We start from the raw sequence: 22815 nt of genomic DNA on the forward strand, positions 1-22815 counted from the left end.
TAGTTAATGCTCCCCTTTTGTCACTGGCTAATGATTGTATGAGTACGTAGAGTTCAGAGGGTCAACTGGACACGAATAACATTGATCTGTGGAGGGTGCATTTTTTATTTGCACACTCTGAAATTGTGGCTTAAAATGGCCTGTTCCTGTCCCAGTCAGATACTCAATTGTACAATATGCAATGAATTGCTTTGTTAACATCTCCAGTAGATTATGAAAACATAAGTAGTTATGGAGCAAAAGAGCAAATCCAGTAGCTATAAGTATAATGATAAAAATCTGTCTATAGTGCATTAAACTCACATTCCTCTTTTTACCAAGCACTGAACCCAGGTTCTACTTCGAATATCACAGAGTATAAATGTGAAAGAGTTTTTGCATTTAGGGGAGATAGAGGTTGTTGTAACTCACCAGGCACGGAGAATCCTCCCAGGAAAACACATAGCAGACTCATTAAATGTATAGTATTAAACATGTTGCCTGAAAGTCACTTAGCAGGAAGTAAATTAATGGACGATTCCCAACAGCTCTTCGCCGCAGACTAGGGGAACTAAATATTTGTGGGGAAAATGTGTCTGGCAGGTCCTAATGGGTGGAGCAACATTAAGCTTATAAGGGCACTTTTTCTTCACTTCTTATTTCTTATTAGCCACATTGTAAAAGACAGATCTCCGTAAGATAAGACACATCAGTCTATGACACATATCAGCACCTAAACCTTCTGCAAATGGTTGTAAACCATAAATCTGCCTGTGATGTTAATGTATTATTTAAAAAAATGATTTAAAGGCACCTGCAGCATAACAACGTTATGTTATTAAACATGTTTAATATAAGTTATTAATATGATGTTACTATGAGCTTATTAAATCTACATTAACAGAAGGTTGCCTGTAGCAGACTGTGATTAAAGGTTGTGTCCTGAGAGCCCAGCCTGCTCAGGTGAGCTGCATCAGGGAGAAATCTCAGCTCCACCCCCAGAAAGTAAACAAGCAAAGAAAGAGGAACAGAATAAGGCCAACCCTGGGGCTGTCACAGTTGTTATATATATAATATCAATATTCATAATATATATATATATATAAAGATAAATAATACAAAATACATCTTCTGGTTGTATTTTAAAACATTGTTTACATTATTGTCTACAATGTCAACAGAAGATATTGTCAGTGTTTCCCACAGTACCGGAATGCAGCGTTTGATCTAACGTGACCATGATGCATTGCGATCAGCTGACACAGCGTTGTCCACAGAGGAGATGTGCCACGAGTGGAAGAGACACATCGCCTTACAACATGTCGCCCAGCAAAGATGTCGGCGGTGTTGAACGTTGTACGAGCTAAACGATATAAAAGACCCACTCCCACTCGGAGGTGTTTCCCCGTACAGCTGACACCCACTGAACAACAAACGGAGAGAAGTTCGTAGTTTTCAGAGTCTGAAATGTTTGGCTGTATTTTTAATCGCATTTTCAAAACCCCCACGATTCATTGCGGAGCAGCTGTCCGTGGGGGTTTCTTGCCCTGAGTTAAACCTCTCAGGCAGGAGCACCTACAGGCTGTTTATCAACCTCAACCCTCAGCAGCATCCGTACTTTACACGAGGTAGCAGCGTGTGTGGTTCTGCTACAGACGGGTTAGGGTTAGCTACCGCCGTGAGCCTGTAAATGTGTGCCTGACAGGCAAACACGAGGGTAACCCTAACCCTCCAGACACGGGTATCTCGCTGCAGCGCCCTCCTGCGGTGGTTGTGTGCAGTGGCAGCAGCCCGGCGCTCTCTCCCTCACAGACTCTCTGTAGTTTGTCTTCTTGACACACCTTTTGTTGTCTCGGTCAGCTAACGGGTGCTAGCAGCATCAGCCGCCTCCACTACCCGACAGCGGCGACACTGAGGTTGGAGGCAAAAGAGTTCAGCCGAGGGAGCCGAGACGTGACGGGGCCGACACACTGCCAGGTAGTCCGCCTTGTACTTTAAAACACAAAGTGGTTTTACGGATGGGTTCATGTTAACGACGGGCGTGTCAAGAGATGCAGCCATAACAACAGTCCCCGGTCGTTAGCTGGCTGGCTAACAAGCTATCGGCAGATAAACAGTAACCGAGAGGATTTAATGCGATCTGCTCTCTGATCCATAAGCACCCTCCTTGAAAGCGAAAGTAGCCTACATCCGTATTAGGCCAGTCTGTCTGCCCCCGAAACGTTAAGCTGTTGCATCACATCAGTGGTTTTTCTGCTAGCTGCTGGTGATGCTCTGTATCAAGCAGCCTTCATTTAGTGTGTCTGTCTGCAGCTGTGTGTTGTTGTTTTTAATCTGTGTGGGAATAAGCGCTGGTGTCTCCTGTAGGATGAGTGGGGATGATCTGAACCCAGCTGCAGTGCCTCAGCCAGTAGAGGATGTGCACGGAGATGGACGCTGGATGTCACAGGTCGGTGGTATTTGTTGTCAGTGTAGGAAGCACGCTTTACCCCCATGCGTCATGTAGAAGATACAGCCTTGTTCCCTATGTATGCAGGCTAAATGCATTTACCAGCTGCAGGATCTACCTTATTGTAGCCTCAAAGGGTTGATCTTATTCTGCAGTGCAAACAAAAACTTGCCAGCGAGGAAATGCATGTTTTAAACTCTCTCTATGAATTGTTAAAAGCACCACAGATGGACTATTTTAGTGTATCAGTTGTCATATGTTTAATCTGGCATGATGTATCGTGTGTGTCGATGTATTAAGCTCTAAAAGATAAAAAAAATAAACATAGGGCAGCATCCCACCATGACTCTGTCTCACCAGCCTCAAAGTCCATATATAATACACAATAAAGCTTGTATGTATGTATATGCAAGTTACTGACATGTGAACCCCCCCAGTTTGTTAGAATTTGACTTTATTATTCAATTGTTTTATTTGTTAATCTCTCTCTATTTACTGCACATTTTATAAGGCAGCTATAACACATTTATTATTGTGTTTGATTCCTTGATGTTCAGGAATGTGCTGTAATCTTGTGGAACTGATTATTGTGAGCAAAACATTTTAAAATGAAGGGATGAAAGCTGCATCTGCACAATGTGATGAGATGATGTTTTGATGACATTCTCAATAATATTAGCCATAAATGTGGGGTAAATGATGTGGGTGGTGTTCATAATATTGGTTAAAAATACATTGTAACCATTCCCAAGATTTGTATTTCTTTCAGAGCTCAACACCTCCTAGTAGATCTACGCAAGGTTAATCTCCCAAAGCTAATTGGGCTGAGAGAATCTGCTTTACTCCAAAATCTCTATCAGATGGAGCACCAGACTCTGTTGTTGTGTGATGAGCGTGCAGGATTTTGTCTGACTTGGAAGGCTGACAAGTTTAGAAAACTCACAACACAAAGGTGTTAACTCAGACTGAGAGGCACAATATGGAACAGATTAAATAGTATTTTTGTCTGTTTATTATTTTATTTTTTTACATTTATCTCTCCTATCTCTCACATTCATGGACTACATCACAAGCTCTGTTGTGACGAGGTTGTGTTTTTTACAGCACACCAGATTTGTGCAAGAGTGTAAGGATGCTGAACCAGATGTGCTGTTTGTGGGGGATTCTATGGTGCAACTAATGCAGCAGTTTGAGGTGAGACATTTACCTTTCTACACCTGGGCATTTGACTGCTCACATAGCAGCAACATCTTCACTTGTGTGTTTATTTTATATTTATTCACATATTGTAATCTGTCTTGTTTCTGATCGGCATGCTTCAGCGTCAGTGAGTTAGTTGTGTGGTTGGTTAGTATACTCTCATATGAAATGCAGGTTTCTGGTGTGCTGTCCGCAGGTCTGGAGGGAGTTATTCTCTCCTCTTCATGCGCTCAACTTTGGCATTGGAGGAGACACAACCTGTAACGTGCTGTGGAGGCTGCAGAATGGAGAGCTGGAGAACATCCGTCCCAAGGTGAGCTGAGCCTGCCAAGATCTTCAGAGAAAGACTGTTCGGAGCCAAATCATTTTATTCACTCGCATCTTTACACCTCAGGTGCAGAACAAACTCTTGCAAACACATTTTACTTCTGTTATCCACAAAGCACCACATGCACACACTGTTCTGACACACAGAGACCTTACACATACATTCTTTGTTCCTCAAAAAACATACATGTGTCCCCTTATCTTCTTGGACGTAGAATTGTTCTAATACTATTATCAGAAATGCCTCCCATACTTCCTAAAATGCAGGATCCGCTATCAACGAGTACGAGCCGATACCATGCTGTTTATTAGCCCCTAATATCCTAACAAGTATAACTAACCTAAACCAACAAAAGGCAACGAGTACCAGCCAATCAGAGGCAGAGTATGCACAGAGGCCTGTGCGCTGTGCGGTCACTGGGCACTGGCAGCTGCTGTTGTAGAGAAATGAAGCACAGTTGATTTTTGTTGTGTATCGTTAACCAGAGCTAGCTAAAAGTCAGCAATGTGACTGACTGTCACATTTCATTCCCTGTATGTATTTGTTCAGGGTTTAAGTTGAGCCAGAACAAACAACAATGAGAGCAATCATACAGGGTTAGTAATAGCATACAGCTGTTACAGAACAATAATATAGGTTCAGGTATTAGAATCAGCACTGGGGAAAAAATCAGAACATCTGTAGTTGGATGTCGCAGGCGGGCTGATGGTCCGTGGTTGTTAAAGAGATGAGAGTTTGTGACCACAGCAACCATGTTATTAAGTTGCTGTGTTCATTCGGTAAACATTGTAGCAACAACAGTCTGTTGTATCAACATAAGTGTGCCTATTGGCTATGCTAATGATATTGACATTGGGGCTTGGAGCTTGTATTACTTATGTTATGTAGATTTCAATCTCTTCATTCTCAACTCATTCTCACAAAACAGCTAACAGGATGTTGTTGTTACTGTATATGATGCGTTGATCACGGTATTGGAGATTAATGTGTGCGTCTGTGCTCTTGTCCAGGTGGTGGTGTTGTGGGTAGGAACCAACAATTACGAACACACAGCAGAGCAAGTTGCAGGAGGAATTCTTGCTATTGCACAGCTGCTCACCTCCCGCCTCCCCAAAGCAAAGATAGTTGTACTGGTAAGTAGTTATGTCTCGTCTTCTGTTGCTGTTTGTTTTAAACAGGTATGTTGACCTTTGGCATTCAGGTTTCCTTTTTTTTTTTTGTTTACTTTTTAAGTAGATTTTCTATTTGTTTCTATTTGGTAGTGAAAGAAAGTGGGTCCGCAAAAAATCACCGTAATAAAAACTATGTTTGCAACAGGCTTATTAAACAGTTCTTTCCATAAAAATACAAAATGAAACAAAATGCTTCAAAGTTCTGTTATTTGTTCTCCGTTGAGCCAATGCAAACTATCTTTGTATCTGTATAATTACTTTAAGATTCAAAGATGTTATTTATCACATGCATACATTTAATAAAAATATATTAAATATAAAGGGTAAATTCAAAGACAAAAAATATAAATGTATGTACTGTATATATTAAAATGCATGCATATAGAATTATTTCCTGGGTCTATACATGTAAATAAATAACTGTATATATTTATCAAAAATTTTGAATGCTTTATCAATGAATTTGATTATCTTTTTCTATGTGTTTAGCATGAAGAAACGACATACTTGTGTCGTATAACAATAAATTCATTTTCTTAATTCCTTGATCAAAAGTGTCTGTTTATCAAGTTACACTCAAGACTACCCATGCTCCCTTCCGATGCTAGTGATAGGCCAGTAATATGTAACCCAGTTTTAGAGCCAAATGTACGCTCTTTTACCCTGAAGGATGTTTTAATAAAAGCAGCTGAAATACAAAATATCAAGGTTTAACTCAATTGATGCAGATTTAATTGAGACAAAATATTTCTATGGTCCTCAGGGCTTGTTGCCTCGAGGCGAGCGTCCTAACCCACTGAGGGAGAAGAACGCTGCGGTTAACGGGTACCTTCGCTCCTGGCTGCCGCGACTGGGCCAGGCTCAGTACCTCGATGTGAGCAGGGAGTTCGTCCACTCTGATGGAACCATCATCCTGCAGGACATGTTTGACTTCCTCCACCTGACGTCGACAGGCTACCGCGCCATGGCGAAGCCCCTCAGTGACCTGCTGCTTCAGATACTGGAGGAGACGCCGGAGGAGAGACGGGCGTCACTGGTTTGAGGGCCACGGCCGAGCAGCACATTTATCCAGAGGCATGTCTCACCCGCTGCTGTAGGAGACGGGGGAGACATGCCCCTGGTTATCTGGAGGAGGAAGGGCTCACTTATAGGGGGAAGAGGCACCCCGATGTGAGTGAGCCCACTAGGGGTGTGGGATCACATTCATGAGCGGAGGGTTGGGTGTGGAGAGGTGCTAAAGAGGGAGAGAGACCTCACTACAGACGTAGACACTGTGATTGCAGTAGTAACCTCTATTGCAGAAGGATTTACCAAGATCAAACTACTCTGATTCATAGACAGATATCCTGAGATCACACGGGACTACAGTGGCACATAAACACAGATTGTCACGGAGATATGATACAAAACAGAAAAACACAATCTAATTTCTTCCTCCATGTTTTGTTTGATTTCCGCAAAACGGTTAGCTGTGCGGCCTCTCTGTTAACACATGAGACGTCCAGTGCACAAGCACACTCACAGTAGGCAGAACATTATCCAACATTGTACAATGTTATGAGTCTGACCGGTATGCTACAGAGCGGTGGTTCCCAACCCGGGGGCCAGGGTCCCCCGGGGTGTCACAAGACCTGGTACACAAAATTCAGTTTCTTTTTTTTTTTCTGACAAACAGTTGAAACAGTCTCAGATGTCAAAATCTCTCTTGGGTGTGACATTGTTTCCTTTTAAGAGTCCACAAGTCAAAAAGGTTGGGAACCACTGCTCAGAGGGGCTTCTGTTAAGATGCACACAGCGGTGAGCAGTATTTAAAAAATTACTCTCACTATTAGACAGTTTTGCTTAAAGCATCACCACGTGAAGCAAATGGCATATAAAGTTAATTTACTATGATAGTTTAGTCAGTCCAGTTGTTTATATGTACTATTTCATATACTCAGCCAAACACGAGCACTTAGCCTGCTGCAGTAAATGTTCACCTTTGAACTCAGTGTGTAACTATTTAGATGTCTTTTGAAACCGTTAATCAATATGAAAAAGATCAGTGTAATCTGGAGAGTTAACTACCACAGACCACACATACAGCAGAGCACTACTTCATTCCTGTGAACTAAAAGTTCAACTCAAACCTGACGTCAGTGTTCGCTGCAATGCATGCATGTTTTTAAGACTCAGCGTTGGTGTAGAAAGAAACGCTTGTGCATTAAATTAGTGAATATCAATCAAAATCATGTATTCATATGTATTAATTAGTGATGTGAGACTGTGGAATCTACCTGTCTGATAATCTGCGTATGTCTTCCAAACACCTCCCCGACTCTGCTGCTTACATGCACATCACATCCACAAGTGTATTTACATTGTATTTTTAGAATGACACCGTTTGTGTCCATATAAATCTACTGTGATATTTCATTTTAATGTCTAAAAAAAACAAGTAGGTTACACATTTCTTATGCTTTGTATCGCTAAACTAAAGTCCTGCCAGCTTTTTAAATTGTGCTCCTAACAACTTCTTGACTGTGTCCTTCGTATCTGTTGGACATCTTTGAACCGAAAAAATATTTCAGTGCACTTGATTTTATCTTCTTTTTTTTTTTTTTTTACAACCAAGTAGAAACCGTTCACAGTCTTCCTGCTTTCACCTCACATTGCTAATCATAAGGTGAGTTATTCCTTATAAAAATACAGATTGATTTGGGACAGTATCTATCTACGTCTATATCTCACACTAATATATCCAATTATTCACAGTCAGACTTTGACTAGCACAGGCTCTCTCTCCCTCTCCCTCCTAAATACATAAATATACAGTATTTTCTCTTAGAAGTACCTCTTTGTTCTGTTTCTCACCTCCTTTTTATTTCTCTCCCTGTCGTACTTGTAGTTCTCACCCAGCCCTGCCACCCTGGAACCTGACATCTCCACATGGTATAGTTACTGAATATTTTTAGGAATAAAAAGTAGCCAAATGGTTAAGCTACTGAACACAGCTATACTGAATATTGTCACGCTAAATGCTAAAAAGCAATCACAGGTCATGTAAAGAAAACCATTTGTCTGTGAGCTTATACCGAGAGTCTTTTGTCGAGCATCAAATTATCCGACGTTACTGCTGTCTTAAGCTCTGCACGTTTGCGTGCTGTGTTAAATATAAATAGTGTATGTGTGTGTGCCTTAAGTGTTCATGGGGACGGTTGTGTGCAGTATGTCTGGTACCGGATTGTGTAAGTTGGACGTATGAGTGTCTAGAAATGACCCCCAGTTGTATATAAGACAAGTGAAGCTTGAGGAAATGATGCTTGAAGCGGGGGGGTTCAGATTGTGGGAGTTGGTGCGATTCAGCATTTGCACTGTTTTGGCTTGTTGTCACGTCATTGAGGTAAAGCATTCCAATAAAAAATAAATAAAAAAATAAACAAGGATCCAGTCATGTGTTGAGAGTTTCTGTTTCTGCCAGTTGTGTTGATGATCCCCAAAAAAAGAGGATGAATAAATCTCAGTAACTGTGATTTGCAGCTCTGTGCGTAACACACTCACCAGCAGAGGGAACCATTTAATCAGGGAACTAAATTGAAAAAGACACTAACAAGGCTCACTGCTTGTTCTTCGCCTCCTCTCTTGAAGCCAAAGAGTTCCTTACTGCCTAATTAATTTGCTTTCGCCAAATGAACATCTCTAATGTTGTAATAATTCACCACGGCACTCAGAGACTCATGTTAAAACATCCTCATTAAACATTTAGTTAGGCGTGCTGGAGTTTTATATGATGCGGGCCAGTTGTAAAATACTTAGTTAATAAACCATTTGCTCACTTTTGATGTTGCTCTCATTAATTTCAACTGTGACCCAAAACTGTCCCAGTGTAGCTAAAATAGTAGGTCCATCTGGAGGCCCGTACTGCAGACTGAGTGTGAAGTTTGAAGGGCTGTTAACACGCTGAGCTCAAAGCCCAAGACTAAACAACTTATAGCCATTGCTTATGAGTTCATGTTTCTGATACGGGAATGATTGAGGAATTAAAGCTGTTGGGTTTGGTGTTTTTTTCCTAGTTTTTCCATTTTAAGAGTTGTGATGCTGTAAAAATGGAGAAATCACTGTATGACACATACATCTGTATCACCTGAAGTGGTAAAAGTTAAACATTAAAAGGCACTTTCCTGTGCGTATACATTAAACATCTAAAAATAAACGTACACGCTGACACCTCGTCAACAGCTTGTACATTTTCATCTAAACCATATGTGTTTAGACTGACAGTGATCCAAATCTAAATACCTACTTTAAAAGTCTTACAACTGGCCATGTAGACTGTAGATAAATATTTGACTGCTTCATCTATCAACAGCAGTTTGAAAACAGGTTTTCTTATTCCAGAAGGCAGTAACAGAGACAGAGGCGTCGCCGGCAAGTAAGCTACACCCTGATAAAATCTATATCTGGCTCTGTGTGTTGTCCCTGCTCTATTGACCTGTTTAAAACTTGGCTTTAGTTCAGTATTAACAAGCTGGGCAGTGTTGGGAGTCTGTATCACTTAGCATCCGAAAGGCCTGCGTTAACAGAGAAGACAAGAATATAACATTAAATTAGACATACTTTCTCACCTGTCACATTGTTACTGTATGTATGAACCTCATCAGGGTTTGTAATATGCTGCCAAATGTACATGCCATGCAAACATTCACATGTCAATATTAGCTTGTAATTGAATATATTTTAACTCAAAAAACAACATTATTGTGGCACAATAGTAAAGCATTGAATAGAAATATCTAAAGGTGGCATTAGATATCAAGAAATTGCTTTTTTCAAATCTTCAGACTCATTTCAACAATCTGGTCCAGAGAAAAATCTGTCGACATACTCTGACTAGCTGTTGATGTAATTATTGGACTTCTTCTGTCATGTCTTCTGTGATAATATATTACCAAAAAAGCTCAATTACCTAATTGAAAATAAAGGCCTTTGCTTTCTAAATTGGTCAAATTTACTTATGGGGTTCAGTTTCTTTGATCAACATGCAATGTGACTCATCTTTTGTCATTATGGCTCTCAGATGATGATGATTTTATAAATGATGAGCTACATAAGTGCATATTCATGATGCCAGTGCCATGTGCTGTGACCCTCGTGATGTTGTTTTTCATGGTCAAAAGTTAAAGTAAGTCCATCACATGTTTTAGCTTCACAATGAGATTATATAATTTCAGAGGAAATGGGATAGCAGAAGTTTGTTGTCATGATGAAAGCAGAAGTTTAGAAAACCCCAAACCTCGAATGAAAGATCGCCATTTTTATTTTTATGCTTAGCAGCAGAGCAAATGTTTATATCACAAACCTGCATTTGCTGTCCCCAACAGACAGGGTTTGTATCAGTAACCAGCATCAGCCAGGAGAGGGCCCTCATGAAGAACTTGGGAGGGATGTGTTAGTTAGATTTTAGCTTTAATGCATGCAGTATGTGATGGAGTGAAACCTCCAGTAAATCTCCAGTTTCATTAAAAGGTCTCGGTTCTTATAATTTTTATAAAGATGATGTTTTCAATAAAAAATGTCATTCTCATTCATTCAAAAAAAAACATTCTCAGGCACTCGCAAAATGAATCGAGCAATGTGTTTTGTAAACCCTTACACTCTTATATTCTGAACACTTTAATTAAAATAAAATGCATCTGGGTCTTTATTGTCTTTTTTTAACTTGTTTCTGACAGCACGTTATTTGGCACATGATTTTACATGACTGTGACTCCAGGAATCGCAGACAAAAGGCTACATTGCTTTCACTGAGGAACCCCTCCTCCTCCTCCTCTGCACAAAGCACTTTGCAGCTTCACTGCAGCAGCTATCGTCAGACTACAAGGTGCAAGACTGTCACGATTGGTTGATAAACCGCAGCAGCACAAAGAGTTGAAATGAAAGTGGGTTTCAGCAGGTTACAGAAAAACCTGAAAGCTGGTTTAGGCGAAGGCAGCATTTCCTCAAGGTGAGCTTTGAGGATTGAAGTGGATAGTTAACTGCACGTTCTGAGCTTTCAACTTGTCACGCTGCTTTAACAGCTTTGTCCTCCTCTCATGGCATTTGAATTGAGGGTTCCCCTTTCAGATCTCATTATTTGGCCTCAAACCAACAGTTTCGAAGGGAAGCACCTGCTTCCTGACTCAGATTACCCACCATTTACACCTGATACTCCTGTGACCTACCTTTTTCACCCTCTTATCATTCAATGTTGCCCCATGAAGAGCTAACAACACATGCAGTCATACCACAGCACCTTCCTCTGTGGTTTCCCGAATGAACTATATTAATGGCAATGAGTCATTCACACACACATATTCAGTCTTCTTGCTAACCTCGGACCGGAGGCAGCAGTATCTAATGTGACATTCATGTTTAGCCATCTCCCAAACCTGCAGTCTCCAGCTGAGTGCCGCTTTTATTTCATAAACACTTGCTTTTTGAAAACCACACTCAAATGCAAATAGGATCTACACCCCAAATTACACCTTTGTGAAACCACCTTGGAAGGAAATTGAGCTTACAGTGCAAAAATTACGACCAATCTGGTTCATAATTGCCACTGGAGCTCCACAGAGAGCTGTTTCACCTGCATTAAGGCTCGTGTAGCACCATCTCTGCCTCACTCAAACAGTGCGAAAGAATTCCGGAGGGTCTTTCTACGGTAAGACCAGGTCATCGAAATTCATTTATACCCATTGATTTCTGCACTGCACCTCTCAATAATTGTTTTGGTTCTAAAGCTAATTCAGCAGGTCTCAGGTCAGGTTGTCCTATTTACTTCCCTAGCCTTTCACCCAGGGTAATAATTTCTTGACTGCAGCCTTTTGTGGTGTCACATAATGACCTTGGACTGACATCACCCTGCTGCATACAAACCAAAGCAGCCAAAACATTGCTTTTGCTGTCAATTAATAGCTGCACCTTTACAGTAAGAAGCTGAATTTGCTGTGTTTAAATGTTGTTCAGAGTGAAATACTCAGTAGGACAAGCTGCCCTTTGGCCTATTCTATGCCAATAACCAATCACTGTGTTCTTAACCAGAATGTTTTTCTCCGCTATACTTATTACCTTTTTTTTTCACATTCCACCACTCCTCTCTCTTGTCCTCCTCCTTCATTTTAAGATTTATTCACATGCATTGTGACTTTTGAAAAGGGGGTGTCACTCATAACCTCAGGCCTGACAACTCTTCCTGACACTTCATGCAAAGCATACACGCCTACACAGCTAATTAAAACTGAATTCCCCTCTCATCTATTGTGAGACATTTATTGTAAGACAAAAATAAAAAATACATTTTATGTGTAACATTTAAACCTACAAAAAAAATCTGTAATAGTGTAATTGAACTGCCCTTGGGAAAAGGTGTAAATCAAGGAAAAATACATTTGGGTCACTGAAGAAGTATATTTTGCTCTTTTGGAGCACAAAAACTTGTATTTGTACCCTGTTGTAACCTTTATTCAAGTTTATTTTATGCTCATACCATGTGAAACATAATTGTGTACTGCAAGGGACCAATGGAGTACAGTTGGTCATTGAATTATAGATCCAGTTTTCAAAGCAGGTCTCTTCTAAGAACGTCTCTTCCATGTTGGCTTTACAGATGACATTTAAAGTTCATTCTTGATCTTGGAGACAACAGAAGCAAAACAGCTACAACTGGAATTCGCGGTGAGGTCAACAGAGGGGTTGTCAACAGGGAAAGCTCTTACTACTTTACATCAGCGTTTGTGCCTGAGAAGGATGTACGAATGAGACAGACAGAACAGAACAGCAGCCAGTAGGAGTAACTAACCCTCACTGGCTTCCCACCCAGTAACACTACAATGTTATAATAAATCTTCCAAATTAAACAATGAAGTACATCGTTTGTCCATCCAGTGTTTTCTACATATGTAACCATTATCAGCACAATGAAATTATTTCTCTATGTCTTCCACAACTGTTACTAATTACTATCAATCAATAAATCAGTTTTATGATGTGACAACCCCATGGTTAAGGTTTGGTTAGGTTCAGGCACAAAAACAACTATGTTAGGTTTAGTTTTGCATTGAGTTATAATTAATACTTAAAGCTAGGAGAGCTTTGTCATCAGTGATAACCACGTGGTTTAAAAAATATTGTAAACTCGAAATAAACAGTCTTTACCCATGTTAAAGTTTGAGGTCCTGTTGACCCACCTAACTTCCTCACCACGGACACTGTCCCTATATAACATAACATCTCCTGACTTGCTTCTTTGCTCTTGTTATAAATACTACAGCTCCTTGAGGGCTTTGTCACTTGGTTGGTTCCACCAGAAATGTCGCTGGCTAAGCCAGAAGCACCACAGATCAGATCTCTGCAGTTGAGGGTGACAGCTTTTTCCACTACGTCACTCAGATGCCTTAATCGGTGTGCTATCTTGCTGCCTTTACCAACTGCAGCATTAGTTCTGGCCTGATAATCAGACCGAAACGCCATTTAATTTACTTGAGTCTTGAAGTCTGGACCAGGCTACTTAAGTTCATCCTGACTGGTTCAGATTTGGGCCTTTAACTACATGACATTACTTTGTCTGGTGGCTCAAGTTACACATTTGGGGTCCATCATGTGCTATGTGTTGGTTGAAAATGAACTTCTCCTGTGTGCAACGCCTATCCTTCCTCTTGAGACACAACTGAAAACTAGTAATACGGTTCCTGAATTCTTCAATGATCTCTGGGTGTTAATGGAGTCAACCTGCTACCGGAGCCACTGGAGCAGTGAGGCCCCCACCTCCTGGCCTTGCTCAACCTTGATGGAGGAGAAGGTGTTAGCTCAGCTTCCCCATTCACATATCTACAGACAGTCTGAGGATTCAAACTGGCACCTCTCCAGTCATAAGGCCACTTCTGTAACCTCAAGGCTAATCGTCGCCCCTGTTATGCCCCTGTATGGCAGCAAAGTGCATTCCACTGCGGTGAGGCCAGTGGTGTGTTGGTGTTTCCACACTTTCTTTAAAACCCTGATGGAATGAAAAAAAACAGCTCCTGTGTCAAAAAGGCCGGGCGCCACTTCTCTGCTAAAAATTAGCTGTAGAAATGTTAGAAAGATCAAGACTGTGAGATAAGGACAGAAGAGGGGAACGTGACAAATGTATTGTTCATTTCAGCTGCAATGCATACTGGCAGGTCAGAGGTAAATTATGAGTTATTAGTTCTACCTGAACCTCAAACCTCACATAGTGGCACAACCCCTAGAAAAAGACAGGAATTGTAGTTTTCTTTCTCTCAAGTTTGTCCCTTCAGACCATCAGTAACAAACTGCAGCTGCCACAACCAGCATGTGATCTGCTGACAACATTCACAGATCAGAGAATCTTTCAAGTCACCTTTTCTACTCAGATTTACTATACTGATCAATTAACAATAAATTCATCCTTAACTGACAATGAGTCACTTCATAAATCAAACATTAATAAGTTGCACTTTAACAACTGTTGAAGAACTGATAAGATTGTGAGGGAGTCAATTATAAATGTAGATTGTTAGCTCAGTTAGTCAATAGATGATGAAGCAAAAGTCTTCAGTGCAACAGTGTTCCTGATACAATTAAAGATAACACAATCACATCTTTCTCTCACCAACTTTTATCTCCTGAATGGTGATAAGACAACACTGTAATACATTTCTGAAATGTGTTTTCTTAACTATCCTCCAATGAGGAATAATGAAATTCCGACTATACAAATAAATATTTTAAAGGTTAAATATTATTTCGAACAGAAGATTCTCTGTTTCTTTGATTTACATTAGTCTGACCTGCCTTGCAAATCTTATGACATATTTTTGTTTCTTGCCCTTAACAGTGTGTGTGTGATGTTTGCTGTAGATGCAGAGACACAAAAGCTTTGTTATATTAATGGACTTGGAGATATGGATGGAGGATGGAGATTAACTTGGGCAGATGCTTTGAGCAGTGTGAGAGCTCACTTATGCCTGCTAGTGTTTAAATAAATATGAGTGTTGAAATAATAAACAGTTTTTGGCAATTATAATTATCTGAACTACAGCTGAGATAACCACGGCTGTCCCACAGAGACTAATGTACTGCATCAACAGAAGAGTAAGTCAGTGACGACTTTATAAAGAGCAAACGATCTCGCTCCATCAGAGGCAAGTCTGTGTTGTAAAAAGTCTTTATGAGGTGCGAAGTGTGACGGCGCAGTGATAAAGTAAAGCTTTTATTGTGAAAATAATCATAAAACATAAGAATACACCACCACATGGACAGTATTACTGTATTGTTTTCACTTTTTTAAATGTATTTCTCGTGGATTTACAATATACTAATTTACCCTCTCAAAACTTCTACACACAGTTTCCTGTTAACAGACCAAGAATAAAAAGGAAGGGGAAAAGGAAGTCTTTTTGTTTGCCCTCCCCCTGCAATGATGACTCCTTTTTTGGAAATGCTTTCTGATTTCTTAAGTGAGAACTACACTCCTTCTGACCCCAGCCACCTTAATCTCCTGTCTTTTGACTCCATCTGGACACTTCTGTTTTTTTTTTAGGTACTTCCTGTTGTTTCTTTATAACCTCTTTCTCTCATCAAGCTGAAATGTATTCATCTTCTGTCTTCTCCTTCCTGCTTTTCTTCTCCATCTCCGGCCTTTTTCTGAGTCAGTTCATGCTGAACAGCTTAGTCTCTACTCAAGCAAACACACAGTATAAACAAAATCCTGGCAGAAGATAGTGATTGTCCTCCTCTGGATCCCCCTTGTTTTTCTCCAACCAGGCGAAGATTGGCCTGAAAGCCAGACTTTATCCCCACCCATTATCACTCCCACCTATCATTCTCTCCTCCCACCTTTGGGCAGATTGCCTTTTTTTATTTTACTTTTTTTTTGCAGACTTTATTATGTCTGCTTATCTCTGTGTGGAGTACAGCTCAGATTTAAAGCAAACAAGGCTAGGTGTACTTACCTGCAGAAACTCCTACATGTTTATTATGGGTTTGGTTGCTATGTACATGAGTTAATCTCTCTTACTGTTTACCAAGTGCCACCAGGGTATGAAGAATAACACCGCAGAAGGATTTTGGCACAGTGTGTGATCAATAGTATCAGTACATGTAGGACAAAGCCTATGTTAATCTATTCATCACACAAGAGGCTTCTTTACAGGTAAATTGAACTTTATTTCAAAATCATCATCATTAGAAAGGATGTATTAAACTCTTAAAAGAAGGTCCAACATATTGATTAGAAATTAGTTAACTGAAAGCCTCTAACTGCAGATTGTGTATAAGGTAAAACACACATGACTGTACGTTATGTTTTTCTTAACACTTTTTCAAACCAGGCAGTTCACTTCCTAAACTTATACTTGACAACACTGGTGTTTGTTTATTGTAACCTATTAACTTCAAATTTTGTGCTTAACATTATTGTAAACCACAGCACTCCACACACTTCTTATACAATCCAGTACACAATAAATGAGTCTTGAAACTAGCTTGAGATAGGTCATCTATCGAATTTAACATCAGTTTAATTGTTATCAGTTGTGAGCAGGGAAGCATTCAAGTATACCCTGACATCCAAGAGTTGTCAGATAAACAGTGGCAGATAAACAAAAAGCAAACAAGGACACTTTGAAAAATAAATAATGGATTACTTTTTTTAATCCATTAAACATTCTCACGTCTAAGACATCAGAGTGTCCTTAAATGCACCAGCAGGTACAGTTTTGAGTTCCCGGCCGTATGCATCAATAATGTATCTGTTAAAATAAAGAATAAAGCAAACCAAGTATTAAATGTGATGGATTACGTCTCTCAAGCAAGTTATAAGTCTCTGCAAGTTGATTTTTATAGTGAACTGACACGAACTCAAACCTCTGGGTGTCTGGAAGGTAAGAAATTTAAAATATTTTGATTAGCAGTAATGTAAAGCACAGTTGTAGGTGTTAAAACACGCAAAACAACTGGAATGATCATTTAAGAAAATATATCATTTATAATTTGCAATGTAAAATGTTCTGTCTAATTGTTAACTGGTATTTACTTATGTATGTGTGATCAACATGAAGTGTGTGTTGTATATTTGCACATGTTCTCGTTGGTCCCTGTTTTGGTCCAGTTTAGCCTTGAAAACAGTCAGGTTACATTTCTCCTCATGGCTACGGTAAGAGTCAGAGTTTCTCCGTCCTCGCTGGCCTTTCAGAGGGCAGAAGAAGGAGTGTCTTGGAGGAGGTTTTAAGCACTGCTTGGATTCAGGGGTTGTTGATGATCTGCCTGGGTCGTCCATAGCCTGTCATTCCAGCTTGAGATGCTCCCTTATTTGTGCCCATTTGCAGGCCGATGACATTTTTGCCTTCGGTCAGCTGTTCCTCTGAGAAATCTCTTCTGTTCTCTTGGGACTTCCTGCACACATACAAACACACATCGCTCAGTCCACAATCTCATTACTCAACATTGAATATAAACCTCCTTTGTTTGACCAACTTTCTACAGAGAGACTAGTTCATACATGGAGGGAGGGAGCACACACTCGAACTCACTTATGAAACCAGCTGGGGTCTCCTTTGTAACACCCATCATCCTTTGTGACAGCCAAACTACCCAGAGCCATCAGGGTCCTCTGGACAGCCGCCAGGTCCTTGCCTGAAGACATGCAACAATCTCACATGAGCACAAACTAAGGGAAAAGACAATGACCTGTGCTCGCCACCTTTAAATACAGCTTCACTTCCTCACTTACATTGTGGCAAATCAGCAAAACACTTAGCAAGACTATTGTCAAAATACAGATGAGTTCTGCTGGTTGTCTTACTTTCAAAGAGGTCTACAGTCTGAAACATATCAGTTTTGGTGACTCCATAGTTTTCTGCAGCTCTGAGGAACATGGATATTTGTTCCATCTGTTTAAAGGCCATGCCGGAGGTCTTGATGGTCTTGATCGGCTTGTTGGATCCATACAGGCTGTTGATGAGCTCACACAGCACCTAGACACACACACACACACAGAGAGAAGAGACAGATTCATTTATAAATATTATACACAGTGTGAATTTCAATGTCGTATTTACACTTATGCAAACCCAACACTCACACATCCATCCTTGAGCCAGTTTTGGAATCCGGTCTTGCCTGACTCAGGCCGGCCAACTCCAGAGCCACACTGGGCGATGATCCACTCCACCAGCCTTTCCTCCAGTTCCGGGTCGTATTTCTTATCAATCTTACTCTGTACCTCGCGGCTCAGACCATAGCTGGGACCTTTGTTTGCCATTCTGATCCTGTTGGGAGGGAAACGTAGAGTAAGATAGGCAGGTAGCTAAAGCAAACTTTACTCCTTGGCAGCATATTGTGTCCTTTTCAATATGGATATTTAACAGATGTAACAACATTCACATTCAAATCCCTACCCTGCTCACACCCACAATCCTGGCCTCCAGTCAGAACAAATAGGATTTTAGTCACTCTCATACGTGCACGTGTGCGGGAATGTGTTTCTATTGTGCGTTTGGTTTTGTGTAAGAATAGTTTCAGAATAAGGAACAAACTGTGGCTGGTAGAAACTTGTTCAATAGACCTTTTTCACAGCAGCCACTTTGACATGAAATAGTAGGGTAAACACATTTGCGCTCCTGATGTCACAAGAATCCACCATATATGTCTTTATATCTTTTTTGACTCTGATTGGTTGTTTTTGTCTAGGCCCAGTGGATTCTTGCAAATGCCATTAGGAGCACTAGAACGAGCCAGAAGAACTGGCTTGTTTCACAGATTATCTGTCTCATTTACTACTGTCATGATATAGTGAAATTTACCTACTGCAGCTTAAATTATTGAATTTTAGACTTGCTGGTAGGTCTTTTTGTTACCTTTGGATAGAACCAGGCTTACTGTTTCCAATCTTTATGCTAAGCTAAACTAAGCTGCTGCTAGCTATAACCTTATATTCAACAAACAGGTATAAGAGTGGTATCAATATTTTTATCTGAGTCTCCAACAGAAAGCGAATAAGCCTATTTCCCAAAATGTTGAATTATGCCTTTCAGGGAATTAGACAATTGTGAAAGAAATCAATGAAGAGTCGAGGACAGAAGTATGTGTGTGTGTATGCTAATCTACAATACAGCAGAAGCAGAGCATATTTAAATATCCTTCTTTTCTTAATCATTATCAACACTGACATAATATGTATGTTTTAATAACCAACTAAACTGAGGATTTAAATCTCCATCTATCTAGACCATCTCTGTGTCACTTAACAAATACATTTTGTACCATGGAAGTTGAAAATGTAAAATGTCTTCCAGAATTACAACCCTGCTGTTTCTGTAAGTAATTATGGTTGGCCTGTCTCACTTATTAATACAGTATCAGCGTCCTGTTGGCTTCGGCAGAACCGCCCCGCTCCCTGCATCCTGTTTGCTCTTTCAGTTGTCACTTCCTTCCTTCCTTCCTCCCTGACAAAGGTAGTTATGTGTATACAGGACTCTAAACAAAACACACTACTGCTCACCATGGAAATGGCCTTTAAGTTAAAAAAAAAACCCTCCATCAAGCCTGTTAAACCATGAAAGTATGAGATGGTACGTGTTAACCACCACACTGCAGTTATTACTTTAACAGATCTGAATAACTGAGTTGCACAACTCACTGACATTTCTCAATTTCCAGGAAACCAGATAACATATGGAGATGTTTATAGCTGATAGGAAAATCCTTCTGCTCTCACTTTTCTTTACACCCTGCCCAAGTATGCATACAAACGTATGGTATATATATTCTCAGCAAAAATAGAGAAACTGTACATTTTGTGCTGCATTTTAAAAAGACTGCAAATACCTCACTGCGTGCATCTATGCTGGAATCTGTGTTTTATTTTTGCAGGCAAACTGGGTTTTAATATACAGCATAAAGTTAATTGGTCCCTTGAGGGCAGAAAGGCGCACCTATTACATCCTTTGCAAAACAGAGGATCGTCAGACTTACACAATATGTGTTGATAGTTTGACAAATCATCTTTGTGTCTAACAGCTTCACACTGGAGCCCTAGCTGCCATAGATCACACTGGTGTCTCTGTTCATTGTCTGAGGTTGCAGTGGTTATATGGGCATGTTGAGGAGAAGCGCCTTCCTGTCCGCTAAGTCATTCCAAAACCAGAAACACGAGTGAAGTAAATATCTAAACAACTTGAACAGTCTCTTTCTCAATCACAGGAGATCCATTTGTGGTGTCTTGGCACGCCCAGAGAACATCCAGCTGCTGCAAACATCAGGACTTATCTCTGCATGCAGCGAACGATGAGGGATGATGGAGTCAAGGAGTCTACTCTTTCAGATTAACCCCTTAATTTAGCCTGCACTTTGATCTCTGAACTACACATGTGAAGTGCTGATTGGATGTCACAAGATGAGATCATGCCCCTGCCACTCTGCACTGTGCATTTCAAGCATATTTAGAGGTTTTTAGCCATGAACATGTTCGTAAAGTAGACTGCAAGTTAGCATTAAAGACATTAAAGCAGAGTGTGTGTACAGGTGTTTTAGTGTGTGTTTAGGATTATCTAGATCTGTGTTCACTCTAGAAATCAACTAGGAGTGGCATGGTAGTTGCTGGGAACATCTTGTAATCATAGAGTCAGGGCTACAAACCGCCTCAAAAACCAAGATGTCAATGAACAGCTGTGTGTGCTGCCAAGGATCATAAATTGGTTGATGCAAGAGTTTTAACTATAGTAACACATTTTCATTTCCATTCAAAATATATGTAAATGAGTGATACTGAATTAGAGAAACATCTAACTACTTTTTCATTCTCCAACTTTTGTGAATGAACCTCTGCTCATTGTATTTCAGTGGGCTTCCGTAATGTGACTGTGTATGAATATTGTAATCTACTTGTTACTATAATATGTGTCATAGTTTTTACTGTTCAAACAAGCAGTGAATTGAGAAACTACAGCAGGATATAACTGACTTTGTTACTTGCTCTCTAAATCATTATTTCTGAGTACACATGAGCTTTTCCATTAATCCTCTGCTTTACCTTGACACACTCTTTAATACCTGACCGCTACTCTGAGCAAACACTCCCCACTGATCAGCTCCAATGTGCCTTTTGAGGGTTAAGTGTCCAGTTGTTACTGTTAAATTCGTCATTCTCATCCCCCACCCAAATTCTTAACCTTTGGTATCATAGTAACTTACAGTCATCCGGTGCAAGATGTTTCACAACGTTTTTGCTCTTGCATCAGTAGTTGCATACTGAGTCCAAGTAATACCTTCTATACTCATAGTATGATCTGTAATTCATTTAGCTCAGCAAACAGTTAAAAGCTTGTGGATCGAAATGGATAAACTAGTTCACATGATTGTTTCTTACAGTGTTCATGGCTACGTTTCCCTTTATCCTGCACAGTTTCAGCTGCTGCTGACCCAGACTGTTAATTCAGAACTCCGTATTTCTACCCTTGTCACAGAAGATAGTGAGAGGAGCGCAAACACCACCTGGAATCACAAGTTATCTCACAGCCCAAAAGCACTTGCATGCGCACAACACGTGTGACAGACACATGCGTGAATTTCACTGCTATAACCTGAACCAGCGGCCTTGTGTTCAGAGCATATATTAAACCAGAAAATTACATATTATTAGACACTACTGGCTGCATGTTGCTGAGAGATTTGTCAGAAGCAGAACATGTTATCCCTCCCTGAAGCTGTGAGGCCTTGCATTTTGCTGTGAGCACATCAGATGAGTGCTGAGAGCAAAGGTAGATAAGAAACATGTCTTTATATCACGAGACTCTACACATTAGAAGACAGGAGGAACTAAACTTTAACCCAGCACCTAGCCTTTTTCTGAGACAGAGAGCGAGGGTGGGGCGTAAGCTACATTACACTTATTTTTCAGGTTTCCTGCAAAAAGTTAGCCACAAGCTTAAAGCAACAAAGAAATCTTTTGAAAGCCAGTGAGCAACCAGAAAACTGAGCTTGATGAATGAGGCCAAGAGAAAACAAGAGGAGGAGTGTTTACTTACTTTGTGAAGTAGCTTTCAGGTGAATACAGGTGAGTTCGGGCTTGTGTTGCTGTGTTCCTTCTCTTCTGCTCGCTTACAACACAGTGCAGGGTGCACTGTAAAGAACTGCCAAGATAAATACAGCAAACACCCTTGTCTGAAATATATGACTCATTCAACAGAAATAGGAGTGAGAGAGTGAGAGAGAGTGTGTGTGTGTGAGAGAGAGAGAGAGAGAGAGAGAGAGATACGCCTTCAGGTCCTCTTATTTCACTCTATGACCCGCCCCTTTGCTCTTTCTCTTTTTCCCCACTCAAATTGTAATTCCTTATTTAGGAGAAGGACGGGAAGGAAAAAGAGGGCATGTGACTGAAGAGTTTGGTGTGGTCACTGAAAAGAATTCTCTAAATTTCTCCCTCTACCACTAAAGAATGAGACAGGATTAGGAGGGAGGGATGATAAAATCCTCGAGAACAGTGCAGTTTGAGGGAGCACAGGAAGGGAGTTACAGTAATTAGAGAGCACTGAAGCACATGTAGGAGATTATTTATTGCCTTAATTCAAACTGGTGATGTTTGCGTCTGAAATTGAAAAAGAGGCAGCTGTGGAATGTACATCCCGTCCTCTCTGTTGAGTTTCACAATAAAGAGGAAGCAGAGGAACAGG

The 22815-nt window shown here is 40.4% G+C and overlaps 2 protein-coding genes across 3 annotated transcripts; one reads left to right on the forward strand and one right to left on the reverse strand.

Annotated features, from left to right (window-relative positions):
• The first annotated feature begins 1775 nt into the window (after positions 1-1775).
• On the forward strand, positions 1776-8553 carry pafah1b2 (platelet-activating factor acetylhydrolase 1b, catalytic subunit 2). Of its 2 annotated transcripts, XR_004796900.1 has the most exons (7): positions 1776-1956; positions 2347-2428; positions 3533-3622; positions 3825-3941; positions 4967-5089; positions 5892-6298; positions 8016-8553. XR_004796900.1 is itself a non-coding variant. In XM_035666963.1 (6 exons), exons 2-6 carry the CDS (start codon positions 2348-2350, stop codon positions 6168-6170), a joined length of 690 nt encoding a protein of 229 aa, XP_035522856.1. In that variant the 5' UTR covers positions 1777-1956; position 2347; the 3' UTR covers positions 6171-8553. The 2 variants fall into 2 exon arrangements, 1 of the variants encoding a protein (XP_035522856.1); XM_035666963.1 differs by having other exon boundaries at positions 1777-1956; positions 5892-8553.
• Positions 8554-16291: 7738 nt separating this feature from the next.
• On the reverse strand, positions 16292-22373 carry LOC118331556 (transgelin-like). Its single transcript, XM_035666586.1, has 5 exons — positions 22171-22373; positions 18228-18414; positions 17949-18120; positions 17677-17779; positions 16292-17539 (listed from the first exon to the last, which is right to left on the reverse strand). Exons 2-5 carry the CDS (start codon positions 18405-18407, stop codon positions 17389-17391), a joined length of 606 nt encoding a protein of 201 aa, XP_035522479.1. The 5' UTR covers positions 18408-18414; positions 22171-22373; the 3' UTR covers positions 16292-17388.
• Between the last annotated feature and the right edge of the window lie 442 nt (positions 22374-22815).

The sequence above is a fragment of the Morone saxatilis genome, unplaced genomic scaffold, assembly GCF_004916995.1.
Source record: "Morone saxatilis isolate NCDOM2014 unplaced genomic scaffold, NCSU_SB_2.0 Contig20, whole genome shotgun sequence".
Lineage (NCBI taxonomy): Eukaryota > Metazoa > Chordata > Actinopteri > Moronidae > Morone > Morone saxatilis.

Excerpts from the sequence above, each read along its gene's own strand:
- pafah1b2 (XM_035666963.1), top strand. The coding sequence starts at position 2,348 with ATGAGTGGGGATGATCTGAACCCAGCTGCAGTGCCTCAGCCAGTAGAG. Across the intron at positions 2,429-3,532 it reads ATGGACGCTGGATGTCACAG|CACACCAGATTTGTGCAAGA; the intron begins GTCGGTGGTATT and ends TGTTTTTTACAG. Across the intron at positions 5,090-5,891 it reads AAGCAAAGATAGTTGTACTG|GGCTTGTTGCCTCGAGGCGA; the intron begins GTAAGTAGTTAT and ends TATGGTCCTCAG.
- LOC118331556 (XM_035666586.1), bottom strand. The coding sequence starts at position 18,407 with ATGGCAAACAAAGGTCCCAGCTATGGTCTGAGCCGCGAGGTACAGAGT. Across the intron at positions 17,780-17,948 it reads GACTGTAGACCTCTTTGAAA|GCAAGGACCTGGCGGCTGTC; the intron begins GTAAGACAACCA and ends GCATGTCTTCAG. Across the intron at positions 17,540-17,676 it reads GACCCCAGCTGGTTTCATAA|GAAGTCCCAAGAGAACAGAA; the intron begins GTGAGTTCGAGT and ends GTATGTGTGCAG.